Source organism: Mesoplodon bidens (assembly GCF_964165515.1).
Source record: "Mesoplodon bidens genome assembly, chromosome: X".
In the NCBI taxonomy this organism is placed as follows: Eukaryota; Metazoa; Chordata; class Mammalia; order Artiodactyla; family Ziphiidae; genus Mesoplodon; species Mesoplodon bidens.
In genome coordinates, this window is record NC_138163.1 from 116935925 (window position 1) to 116949448 (window position 13524).

At 39.3% G+C, this 13524-nt stretch overlaps 1 protein-coding gene across 1 annotated transcript; it reads left to right on the plus strand.

Annotated features, from left to right (window-relative positions):
- Nucleotides 1-5175: 5175 nt before the first annotated feature.
- On the plus strand, nt 5176-12063 carry LOC308609475 (serine/threonine-protein phosphatase 4 regulatory subunit 3B-like; the record flags this gene model as incomplete). Its single annotated transcript, XM_081223124.1, is given in 4 exon segments — nt 5176-7341; nt 7345-7546; nt 10803-10924; nt 11851-12063. Coding segments are annotated over 4 exon segments (2703 nt in total).
- Between the last annotated feature and the right edge of the window lie 1461 nt (nt 12064-13524).

The following is a 13524-nucleotide window of genomic DNA, read 5'->3' on the forward strand; positions in this document are numbered from 1 at the left end:
TTACATAGGGGTTGTTATATAACAATGTGAGGAATAAATAAATGTATTATTGGAAGTCATCCTAGAAACAATATGTATTCATTTATGTATTTATTCAATAAGTTATTGTTGAAAAACTACTGTGTGCCTTATGGCAGGTGCCAGGCAGTGAGAAAAATAAACAGTAAGAAAAATAAACAGATAAATCACAGCCCTCATACAGCTGATAGTCTGGTCGCAAAAACTTTTTTAAAATTAAAAAAAAATAAAAACACAAAAGAATAAATGAAGTACAAAATAGTCAGATGATGCTAAGTGCTATGGAGAAAAGATACATCAAAGAAAATGGATGGATAACTTGAGATGGAGGTCTCTGCAGTTTTAAAGAGGTGGTTAGGGAGGGTCCCACTAGAAAAAAAAAAAGCATTTGGGGGAATTCCCTGGCAGTCCAGTGGTTAGGACTTGGCACTTTCATTGCTGGGGCCCAGAGTTCAATCCCTGGTTGGGGAGTTAAGATCTCACAAGCCGTGAGGCATGGCCGAAAAAAAAAAGTTTGTGGGGAGTCCAGTGGGCCAATAACCTGGAAGTCCAACTGATACATAAAAGATAAGTGAACTTCCACTTTATTAAAAAACAAAAAAAAAGCATTTAAATAAATTTTTGAATGAGGTGAAGGTATAAGTCATGTAGATATTGAGAAATAGTGTTCCAGGTAGAAAAAAGGGCAGGTACAAAGGCCCTGAGTCAGGAGTGTGCCTGATGTGCTTCAGATATAGCAAGGTGGCTAGTGTGGCTGGGGCAGAATAAAGGAGAGAGAGACTACCAAGTGAAGAGCTCACATATGTCAAGGGGGCCAGGTCTTACTGGGCCTTATAAACCATAGATAGAACTTGGGCTTTTATTCTGAGTGAGGTGGAAACAGGTTGATTTGGTGCAGAAGAGTGGGAGGAAGCAACATATTTTAAATGAATCCTCTCTGGCTATTGTGTTGAGAATATACTAGTTGGGGGAAAAGACAGAAGCTAGGGGAGAAGACTTACAGATTTCCAAATCAGAGATGATGGTGGCCCAAAAGGACAACACTCCACTAAATAAGTTACAAGGAGAACTTGTAGGGAACAAGCGTGTGTGTTTTTCACTAATGATTTTGATGTTGAAAATTTTAGAGCAGGTACATTTGAATAATTGTATTTTAAAGTTATTTCATAAAATTAAAAACAACCTTGCTTTTCCCACTATGAAATGTTCTCTCCTCTTATAGATAGAATATTTAGCTATCTAAATGTTCTATATGTATACATGTGGTTTGAGTTACCTATAACTAAAATTAAGAAATGTGTGACTCATTTCTTTATTCTCTTGAAAATAACTCTGAGAAATATAAAATTTAAGCCCTTAGTTGCCATAAAATGTGGATGAGTTACAAGATCCTTACCTAAAATTATTTTCAGGGCGGAGTCATCAAGACCTACTTCTTAGTACCCTAAAGCCGTGGGGAGGAAGCATGACAGAGACAGGCATCCAAAACAGAAGAGGAATCCAGAGTTTTAAGATTGTCTATCCATTTTGACTTTTGATGCCAAAACTCAGCTTCTCTGTGCCGAATCGAATCTCGGAGACAGAGTTTGGGGTAAAGTAGAAAAGTATAGCTTTATTATTTTGCCAGGCAAAGGGGGACACAGCAGACTCCTGCCTCGAAAAACTATATGTCCCAACCCAGTAGGATTTGATAAGGAGTTTTATAGCAGTGCTTCCCAAGGGCGGGGTTGCTGACAAGATTAGGGCGTGTGCAGGGTCTCAGGTAGTCCTGCCTCCTAATCTCGATGAGCTTCTCTGGTCCCTTTAATCTTGCCTCAGGTGGTTTCTTGGCTGTTCCTCCCCTGATTAGCAACTGTTCCAATCTGCCCTTTGGAACTCAGGGAAGGTCATGGAGGCTGGAGCCTTGTGTACAAGAAATGGGGGACAAAAAAAGAGGCCTCCGTGCCTGGGAGCCTCACAGGGCCCCACTCGGTTTCACTTAGTTTCATTTTGAACTGGCCTCAGTGATTTTCCTTCCTCCACCCCCACCCCCGCCCCAAGAAAGGAGAAACATCAAATAGCAGTGATAGTTGGGATAAAAATCACATTGTCATTGTAGACCGAAAAAAAAAAAACGCACAACCTAAAAGCTGAGAATTATGTTTTATTCGGTGGACTTTCTGAGGACTTAAACCTGGGAAGCAGCATCTCAGATAGCTCTGAGGGACTGCTCCAAAGAGGTAAGGGAGAAGCCAGGAGATATAGGAGTTTTGTGACAAAAACCAGGTAGTAGTCAGAACATCAAAAGATTACCTTTGATTAAAGAAAACCAGACGTCTCAAGTTAAGGAATTTGGTGCTTTTCTATGTATGGAAAGATGCTAGAGTCTGGGCTCATTGAAATCATTCCTTTGATATGCACCTTAACTATCTAGGGTCAGTATCCTGCTTTTCTCCATCCTAAATCCCTCAGGGTGCACAGTTGGGGGTGGCTGCAGTGGCTGCTGGCTTGATGGCACAAAGTCCTTTGTTTACTGATATGGCAGGTGACATTCTTCATCCACATTATAAACATCTGCTGTAACAATTTAGGCATAGCCTAAGAGAAAGCATTGCATATTGGGAACAGTAAAGCAGAGAGTCAGAACTATACAGGCCTACTTTCAAATCCTAGCATCATCACTTACTGCAGAGGTCTGAACCAAATGTTTGATTCAGTTTTGGAGTTTCAAGTTTTTTTCCTCTCTAATATGGTAGAAATAATACCTTCCTCAGGCCATTATTGTACGAGGATTAAATAAAAAATAAATAATGCCTTTAAAAGGGACTTACACAGCTCCTAGAATATGGCATTTCTTTATTCACATTACCCTGCTCTCTGTAAAACAACAAAACACCAAAAAAATAATCATCTTAAATAGGTAGAACTACTGAAACAAAAAAAGGGCATTGTTCTACTTCCCAAACCAAATAAGACAGGAACTGAAAAATCTACTGCAGAAATAGCAATAAGAAATTCAGACTTGAGGCTCTTTTAGACTGTAAAGAGATTCTAGTTAACCTAATTAAGATAAAGGGACCTTAATTGGCCTAAGGGAAACTCCCTGTGATAAAATTGCAAGAACACATAGATTTGTGCTGAATGCCTCTCAGAGAATGGAACCGAGGGCATATTCAGACACTTGACAGTATTATAATGGATTCTAGCAGAAACTTTAATATAACCACAGCAGAGAAAAAAATTGGACCATTAGCATGCATGTCATTATTGTTATTATATATTTGCATATTCTCTTTTATTGAAATAAGACGGGAGCTTTTAACTAGCACACATGCCAAATTTTGTATTAGTCATTTATGAGTTCTTATGTTTAAGTATTATTTATAATTTGTAAATGTTTCTAAACCAGCAGTATCCTGGCACTGATTTAAATTTTCTCGTGAAATGATTGTCATTTGCATTCAATTCCCAAAGAGCCCTGACTGTACTGTCCCAGGGAATATTCTTGTACAGTAACCTCCTGGAGGCTACATTGCAAGAGAGGTGTGCAGAACAGTTTTTCTGTGCTCTACTTGAGAATGGTCACACACCTCCAATGCTATGTAAAATGAAGTGATTGTTACAAATAGGACTCTTCAAGTCCAAATGTGCTTGATGCGGCCCAATTCTCAGTTTCTCCTTTGCAATAACAGGGTTAATGTTTTGGAAAAAAAATTGTTTTTTAAGAAAACTGCAGAAGTTGCTGCTACATCAAAAATCAACTTGGTTACTATTAAAATTATATTTAACAGAATTGCCATATACAAGCTTCTATTTTTCCACTGGCTATACACAGATGTGGATCTAAAGGAGGAAGTGCGTGACTTTCATCTTCTCTTGATAATTTTATGTTGATTACAAATTATACAGATGGAAGGAATGTAAAATAAAGTGTAATGAAGGCCAAGAAAAGCAGGGGATAGCATACTTCAATGAGATTGAACTGAGAAAACCAATTTTGTAATCAGAAAGACATGTGTTCAGAGTTCCTCAAATTATTAGCCATATGATCTTTGGCAATTTATTTAACTTCTCTAAGTTTGTTTTCTGAAGGACACTTAGTACTCCTATTTCACTAGGTTATTATTAAAATTAAGTAAGAAAATATATAAAAGTTCTTGTCACAGTGTCTTGAACATAAGCGCTAAATTATTATATTTGGTCAATGATATTATTACCTTTCTTTATAATAATAAGCAGTCAAGTTATCATTCCTTAGTTATTGTGGTTGCTATTACTACCATAATTATTAAGAAAAGAAGTAAAACAATTGATCTGTGGTGTTCAGTACTCACTTTTGGCTAATTTCAACTGAGTTGCCCTCTGGCCCACTCCTTCCCTAGCAATAAGGAGTGTGGTTATAGAATTGGGAAAATTTGAGGAAATGTTTTCCCTGTTGTGCTGAAAGATAGAGCTTTAGCCTGAGCTGAACAGAGTAAAGGAGTTGCCAACTCCCTCTTAGAACAATATCCTCTCCCAAGGATGGGTAAGTTAGTGATACCGACATTGGCTAAGCCTTTTAGAGAAGGCCTACCTACAGATCTCTAATCATTGGTAATGGTCTACAGTACACTTGTTCCTGCTTCTTTGGGGAGAGGGGCAGAATTGGGGGGAGCCGGGCTTGTGGGGGGAAGTGTTTTTCTTTGACACACGGTGTTTGGTGTTAACTTGCTCAGGACATAAGTGATTAAGCTTTCTTTTGTCTAGGGTCCTAAGTCTCCATCCCCACACACTTGATGAGTGAAAATGTTTCTCGGGGACAAAACCTTTTATGGAAAGAGCAGTGCCCTTTGTTCGCATTCCTAAGCCTCCATTGGTAGGCTTGGTGGCATCTCGCCTTGAGTGTAGAACGTTCCTTTTGGGTAGAATCCTGGGGGAATCATAAGAATCTTGACATAATAGAGGCTTTCCTAGACAACCGCGAGCAGGCTCAGTGACTCACTGCTTCAATCGCAACACGGAAGGAGGGGCTCCAGGGATGTGAGTGAGTAGTGGGACTCCGGGGAAACAGGAGGAGCTGAGGAGCTGCCGGGGTCCCTGTGGCCACTATTTATCCACCATGTTCTATTACTATTTTCCCCACTAGCCACCTCAACTACTGTGCTGCCACCACAGAGCCAGCCGTCGTTGAGTCGGGGCATGGCAGAAGCGGGGACCCGCGCCGAGACCAGGGCTGGAGTGATGAGACCCGAGGTCGCCACGGTGGACAACCAGTGCTATGTAAAATTATATACCTGGATTGATGACCAACAATGGGTCATTCTGGGCACAGGGCACATCTCACTCACTTATGTGGAGGGGTCCCAGGCCGTGTTTCTGCAAGTTAGATCCGAGTCCGACGGCTCACTGATCTTGGAGTCAAAGATAAATCCAGACACACACTATCAGAAAGAAGAAACGTTAATTACTTGGTTTGAGGCTGGGAACCATGGTATAAGGATACATTTCCAGGACACGGCAAGTTGTCATGAGGTCTGGAAAGCCATTTGCCAGGTTCAAGGTAAAGTCCCATGTGTCGAAGCGATACATGACATCGTGGATGAATCAGAAGACAAAGAGTGTGATGACTCGCCAAAAACCGGTGAACTGCTCAACCCGTCAAACTGCCAACTCAGTAAACTTGTACAGGTTGCTAACTTAGTTACCTTGGGTCTCAACTCACCTATGAATAAAGAAAGGCTGGCTGTGGTCTTCGAAAAGAAGGACTATATTAAAACACTACTGCAGTTGTTCCACATTTTTGAGAACCTAGAGGATACTGAAGGCTTATACCTTTTGCATGAAATTATTAAAGGAATCTTATTCCTCAACAAGACATCTTTGTTTGAGATCCTGTTTTCTGATGAGTGTATCATGGATGTGGTGGGATGCCTTGAATATGACCCTGCTTTGGCTCAGCCAAAAAGGCATAGGGAATTCTTAACCCAAATTGCAAAGTTCAGGGAAGTTATACCAATAACGGACTGTGAACTTCGACAAAAAGTACATCAGACATACAGGGTACAGTACATTCACGACATCCTTTTGCCGACAGCATCCAAGTTTCAAGACAATGTTCTTTCTAGGCTTTCATGTTTTATTGTTTTTAACAAACTTGACCTAGTCCACATGTTTCTGGAAAAATACGAGTATTTGGCTGAAGTTTTTGCACAGATAAGGGATAAGACCACAGATGATGATAAACGGAGTGACCTGGTATTTTTTTTAAAGGAATTCTGTGAATTTTCTCAGCCATTATGTCCTGAAAGAAAGTGTGAACTATTCACAGTACTGACAGAATTGGGAATTCTTCCTGCTCTTAAAATTGTAATGGGCATGGATGATTTGCGAATAAGGTCAGTTGCTACTGATATACTTGCTGATCTAGTGAAGTATACTTCATCCATGGTCCAAAGATTTATGATGGAAGAAGCCCATCAAAGTGAAGATGGCAAACTTTTCATTAATTTAATAATTGAACAAATGATCTGTGATACTGACCCTGAGCTAGGAGGTGCTGCTCATTTAACGGAACTTCTTTGTGCTCTACTTGATCCAGGCAACGTGCTGGCAAAGCATAGAAAATTTAAAATAAATGAATTTCTAAATTTCTTCTATAGACATTGTATACATAATGTCATAGCACCACTTTTGTCAACTACTTCAGAAGATATATGTGAAGAGGATAATATAGTTGGATCTGACAAAAACAACAAAAATTGCCTCAATAATTACCAAGCAGCACAGCTGCTTGCCTTAATTTTAGAGCTGCTCACATTTTGTGTGCAACATCACACATATTACATAAAAACCTATATTTTGAGAAAAGACTTGCTAAGAAGAGTCTTGATCTTGATGAATTCAAAGCACACTTTCCTGGTCTTGTGTGCTGTTCGCTTTATGAGAAGGATGATTGGCCTTAAAGATGAACTTTATAATTTTTACATCATCGAGGGAAAACTTTTTAAGCCAGTTGTAAATGCCCTTCTGGCTAATGGAACTCGGAACAATATGTTGAATTCAGCTATTATTGAGCTGTTTGAATACATAAAAGAGGAAAATATCAAGTCTCTTGTTGCACATATAGTTGAAGAGTTTTATGAAACACTTGAGTCAATTGAATATGTTCAGACATTCAAAGGATTGAAGACTAAATATGAACAAGAGAAAAAGAAGCAGAATGAACTGTGGAAGATGTTGTATCCTGTACCATATAGTAAGGTATTTCACAGAGGCGTCAGTGTCTTGAACGAGAAGGAAGAAATGAGTTTTAAAGAAAATTTAGAGGAAGGAAAAGCAGGTATGCCATCATCAGAAAGTGATTTTTAAGATCATTATGATAAATTTGTGGAGACTAAAAAAGCAAAAGAAAATGAAGACAAGGTAGATCTTCCCCCCAAAACATCTTTGGGTGGCTTCGAATTTACTTCATTCCATTCTGCTAGTGATGCTAGTTTAGCAGGTAACCCAAACGATAGCAGCATGGTGGACTTAGAGGATTATTCAGATGACAACGAAGAAGATAAAGGAGGTGAAACCCCGCCCCCCAGGAAAAAACTACATCTACCTCATAAAGTCTTAAGGGAAAACCCTCAACATTACTAAACCCTACATTACTAAAATTCTGTACGCATCAAAGCATTAATAAAATTCTGTAACATTAGCTGAAACATCTGAATCCAAATCTTTCTCATGTGAACTTACTGAATGATGAAATGATTATTTGTTGTTTTAGGAATACACTCTTTTTGTAGCTCTAACACAACAATCTCTCAGTTTTACATAAGATGTGTCTCCTATGGCATAATAGTACATTTTAAATGGTCTCTTTTATTTTTGGAATTACAGGGTCACTTTTTCAATAAGTAGCAAAGATGCTCAGTGTTACCATCTAGGAGAATTTATTTCTGTAAAAACCAAACTTCCTAGAATTAAAAAAAAGACAGAAAAGAAAAAAGCTAACCAGAACCTGAGCGATAACTTCTTAGCAAGAAAAAAAGTCTTGTTTGAGGGGAGAAAACAGGTTGATAATGTAATATTAATGTAGTTCTGTTTCAGGGTTATATATTAGAAACAACTGTTAACAGTATAACATTATTTGCCCAGTGTTTCTGGCTATGGTTTTCTTCTTTCAGTTGCCTTCTTTGAAATAAAAATTTACGTTCATGTTTATGTGGAAAGCAAAGTCAACTGTAATAAAAAATAAAGTTAAGCTATTCACATTTCTGTGAAGATTCGACAAAAATTCACCCTTATGAGTAATATTAGAGGGAAGTAACTTTTGTTATGTATTTTCATGAACAAAAAAGGAAGCTGGATTCAAAATGTGCTGTTCTTAGCATAATTTTTTGTTTGTTTAGATGAGATGTGAAGAATCAGTCCAGTAGTATTCTAAAATAGTGTTCTCTAAGATCTTGGGAGTGGGTAGAAAAGAATACTTTCAACTGCCTAAATTGTGAAAGATACTTGGAAGTCATTTCCTGATTCATTAATAAAGTTGTGTCTGTCTTCAGAGCAGTGGGTAACTTTTAAAGTGTAATTTACAGAGACTAACAATTTACAAAAAATAGTGCTGAATGAAGTGGCACTTGATATGTAGAAACCATTTTGGACAGTTTTTTAAGAAAAAGTTACTTAAGTGTCAAAGTACACACACAGTACATGAAGTTTTTTTCTATAAACAAACAGGAGTAATATGAAAGGTGCTTTATTAAAGAGTGAATGCAAGTGAATTTCTAATAATAAGTTGTAACAAAGAATTAAGTGGTTTTATTTTTAGAGGAGGAAGTTAACTGGGTCCATTTTTGCTGGAATTGCTTAAATTAAAGCAGTTTCTCCTACTTGAAGATTTTAGAGTTAATTTTAATTATGACCATGGTTTGAACAAGATGGACTGTCTGTGTAGATATGAAGTATAGTTTTCCAGAAGACAGATATTTCTCTTGTATTAAAAATACCACTTGTTTTGTACCATTTGCTGATATTTATGCTGAGCTATACAATTCAGGAATTAAAAAGTGACCCTGTAATTCCAAAAATAAAAGAGACCATTTAAAATGTACTATTATGCCATAGGAGACACATCTTATGCAAAACTGAGAGATTGTTGTGTTAGAGCTACAAAAAGAGTGTATTCCTAAAACAACAAATAATCATTTCATCATCAAATATAAAGTCTGCTAAAGTGTGGACATGACCTCAGGAGATATAATCAGACATTACTGAGGACGTGACAGGGGAATGTTATCTATAGTACACACATTTACATGCACACGCAGAGTTTTATCTGAAAAAATATACTTAACTCTTTGTTTTGGTGGTAGTAGCTCCAGTTCCTTAGCAGAACAGATATTTACAACCAGACAGAGAAAAACAAATCTTTGGTGCTCTCTCTGCTTATTCTCTTCTCTTCAGCTAGTTTTAATCAGCCATAAAAAATGGACACTAGGAGAAAAAAAAAATGAATATTTGCATTTCTTGTTGTATTGTCCCCAGTGAGTGTGTAAGGAAAGACGAGGGAGGGCATAGGTGTAATGAGAAGTTAATAAAAGGTAAAAATAAAAACAAGGAAAAAAGGAAAGAAAAACAAAACAAAAGAAAAAAGGACAGGCATTCTCTTGAGCTGAGCTGTGTAACCTCCGTGAGCCCTTTTCTAGTCTCAGCAACCTAACGTTAGGGAAACAACACGACAAGCAAAATGGTGCAAAGGCAGGTTGCCCATCAGATGGCATAACCTACTATTAAGGGAACATTTAAGAGGGCAACAAAACACAGATGAGCAATCCTTACTGTCTGCACACTGAGTGAAAAATTGACCAAAATGTTCAGTCTCTGTAGAAAGTGTGTGTGAGAAGATACATGTCAAAAATGTTTACTTTCATCTTTAAGTTGTTAAGAAGTAATTTTAAAAGTACCCTTAAGTGGATTATTTATGAAAAGAAGAAACAGTTTAGAATGGCCTTGTTCTTACAACAAAATTCAGGTGAGCATTTTTGAAGAGGTGCCCTGGATTTGTCAAGGTTTCTGCTTTAAACACGTGACTTCCAGTCACCTTTATGGCTTAGTGACTTTCTAAACACACCAACAAAGGGAGGGTGATATAACAAATAAAGCAAAAGCCTCATATTGAGACAGCCCTTGATGACAATGCAGGCTCCAATGCTTACCAGTTCCGTGACCTTAGGCAATTTACTTATTTTCTCCTTTAGCCACAATCTCTGCATCTTGTCTTAAAAAATTAGAAACTATATAAATTACTCAGAACATATTTAGTACTCAATAAATAACTTTCAAAACTCATTATCATCATCAGGAGCAGTATAATAATTTCCAAGAAGATGGAGGATAAAGCCAGGTATAAGCCCTTATATCACAAGTTATGCTCATAAATCAATAATCCTATATTCTTGATCAAATTGATAGCAACATGATACATTAAAAGCTAATGAGTTCAGTTCTGGTTGGCAGACAAGTCTATGTATATGTATCGTGCCTTGCTGAGAAACAACTGAAATAAAGAGCATAAAAGTAGACAGAAAAATAAACCTTCATAGCAGTGAAGACAGTTGGGTGGAGTGATGTGTGAGGTGTTAACCAAAGAGTGAGAGATGTCAGGAGTGAAGGATGGGATTGAAATTAGAAAAGTAGGAGAGAAGATGGGGAGGGCATCGAAGATTTGTAAAAGAGGCAGGAGTCACTGAGCCCTGTTCCCCTTGTCCCATCCCAGCAAGCAGGTAGTCAACTAGAATGTGTCCCTAGATAACAGCCTGAATGTCCTTGCGCTACAGCCCCTGAGATAACAGGCAAAGCTGAAGGCCCTGTTATGGATGTTGTTGCCTCAGAGTTAAGCCCTTCTCTTTGGGGTGTTGGAGGATCCAGGATGCTGGAAGCTTACCACCCGGAGGTGCAAGTTCGTGTTTTCAGGAGAGAGACATGTTAATGCGTGGCTCCCACCCAGGAAGTACAATCGCAAGACCACAAATGGAGCCCATGGAAAGAAAATCTTTACAACTGGCAGGCCTGTCAGGTGGTCCCAACACCAGTCAGGGAACACAGTTTGAGGATGCTAGCAGGTCAGCCTTCAAGTTCCCAGTTCAGTCACAAAAACAGCCTAGTCCTTGTTTTGGAGGGTTTGCTAAGTGCAGTCAATCCAATTTTCTTGTTTGTCCATGCCACCAGCATGGTGGCATGACCTTAGTCCACCCCATGGAATGACTGAGATTAGGAGTCAAATGACATGCAGAGGGGTGTGTGTGATCATCCCCTGCTTCTCCTGATAGATCTATCAGTAAGGTTAAGGGGAAGGGTGGTCAGAGCTGCTTAGCTGGGGCTGGCAGACCCATCAGTCAGTTAAACTGAAGACGCCTGCAAGAGTTTGAGGGAGCTGCACCAGAATGTTTCCCTTGGGGAGGAAGTCTCCAGAGGCAGCTCTGAAATACATGGGTCCTTAATGCCCCTTCCTCCCCTGTGCAACCCTGGGTTGTGGGTTGTTGCTCTTCCTCCGCCTCCACAATACCTGAGTGCCCCTTTGTGGTAACTATAATGTTGCCCCTTTTTCCGTTCATTCCCTACTCTCACCCAAACTTTTTATCTAGAAGGATCAGGTGTGAGAGGCACAGGACATTTGTATAAAACCAGAATTAAGTTTGAAGCATGTAGGTCCCATTTTTGCGCTGCTGCCACCATGGCTATACCAGCCAGGCTGGTCTGGGGAAAGAAAGATGCATCACGCCCCGAAATGGTCATGACAGAACCCTACCTTTTCAAAAGAGGCCTATGTAATTTCCCATCCCTTTAGTCCTGATTTAATGACCAAATCGCCTTACTCTGATGTAGGGCTTCTCAACGTCACAGCTGTTGACGTTTGGGGCCAGATCATTCATGGTTGTAGGAGGCTTTCCTGTGCACTGCAGGATATTTAGCAGCATTCCTGACATCTACCCACGAGGTGCCAGCAGCACACCCTCAGCTGTGACAACCAAAAATGTAGCCAGAAGATGCTGTATATCCCTCAAGGGGGCAAAATCACCCTTGACTGTGAACCTCTAGTCCAAAGATGTGTGGAGCTTACTTCAAGGGCTTCTCTTACTTTGTCGATATCGGGTCCACATCCAGTAGGCTGAGTCATCTTCCCTTTTTACCCTCTACCTGAAAGACCCCAGTACATACAAGGGTCAGGTACATAACATACTTTCATAGAAAGAGAACGGACTTTGCTTGGAATCACAGAGATCCCAGTTCTGCTTTTCATTACAAGTGTAATCAGGGCATCTTATTTGACACCTCTAATCTCAGTTTTCTTATCTGTAATGTATGGCTAACCACACTGTTATGGCCGAATTGTGTCCGCCAAAATTCATATGTTGAAGTCCTAACTCCCAGTACCTCATATGGGACTATATTTGGAGACTTGGTCTTAAAAGAGATAAGTTAAAATGTGCTTATTAGGGTGGACCCAACTCCAATATAACTGGTTTCTTTAAAAGAAAGAAATTTGGACACAGACATACATACAGAGGGAAGGCCATGTGAAGACACAAGGAAAAGATGGCCACCTACGAACCAAGGAAATGGGCCTCAGAAGAAACCAACTCTGCTGACACTTTGATCTTAGACTTCCAGCCTCCAGAACTGTGAGGAAACAAATTTCTGTTGTTTAAGCCCCCCAGTCTGTGGTACTTTGTAACGGCAGCCTTAGCAAACTAATACAAATATCTAATAGGAAGAAGTTTTGCAAAAATGAAAGAATACATATCTTATGAATATCACAGAGTTATTATGATAATAAGTTCGAAAATGAGATATGACAATAGCAACTCTTTATTAAGTATGTGTTATATGTCAAGCACACCTTCTTAGGCAATTTACCTACATTATTTCTAATTTCACAATAAACCTGCAAGGTTGATGTGATGACCAGGAGAGTGCACTTTGTAGAGAAGGAGAATGATTGAGTAAACCAAAGGGCCTCAGCCACTGCGCTCTGCCACCATTGCCCCTCTTACTCCCAGGCCGCACTTGCTAGCCAGTGGTTAGCACTGCGTGGGTACTAAAACAGGCTTGTTCCTGGAAGAAGAGAAACTCCTCTGACTGTAGACTTTGACTTGAGGACTTTCTGAAGGCCTTCCTGAGCATTCGTAAACTGCATAGTGATCTAGGATGCTGCCATCATTCTCTCTCTCCGTCACTTGACGTCAGAGTGTATCATGATCCGACGGCTCTTCCAACATTCTCCAGCTTGCTCTCCATTGCCTCTCATTAGCTTTTCCCCTAATAAAATCCTTGCATGCTAAATCTTCTTATGCTGACTGTTTCTTGGAGAACCTGGACTAACACAGTATGTATTTTGACTCTATTTTACAGGAGAAATAGAGGCACACAGAAGTGTGTTCCCAGAGTTGCATAACTAGTATTAGTGAGACTATTCAGATATGTTTGTCTAACTCCATAGACTGATTCTGCTACATATAATGTGTCTTGAAATATATGGTGAAAGTACTTTAAACATTA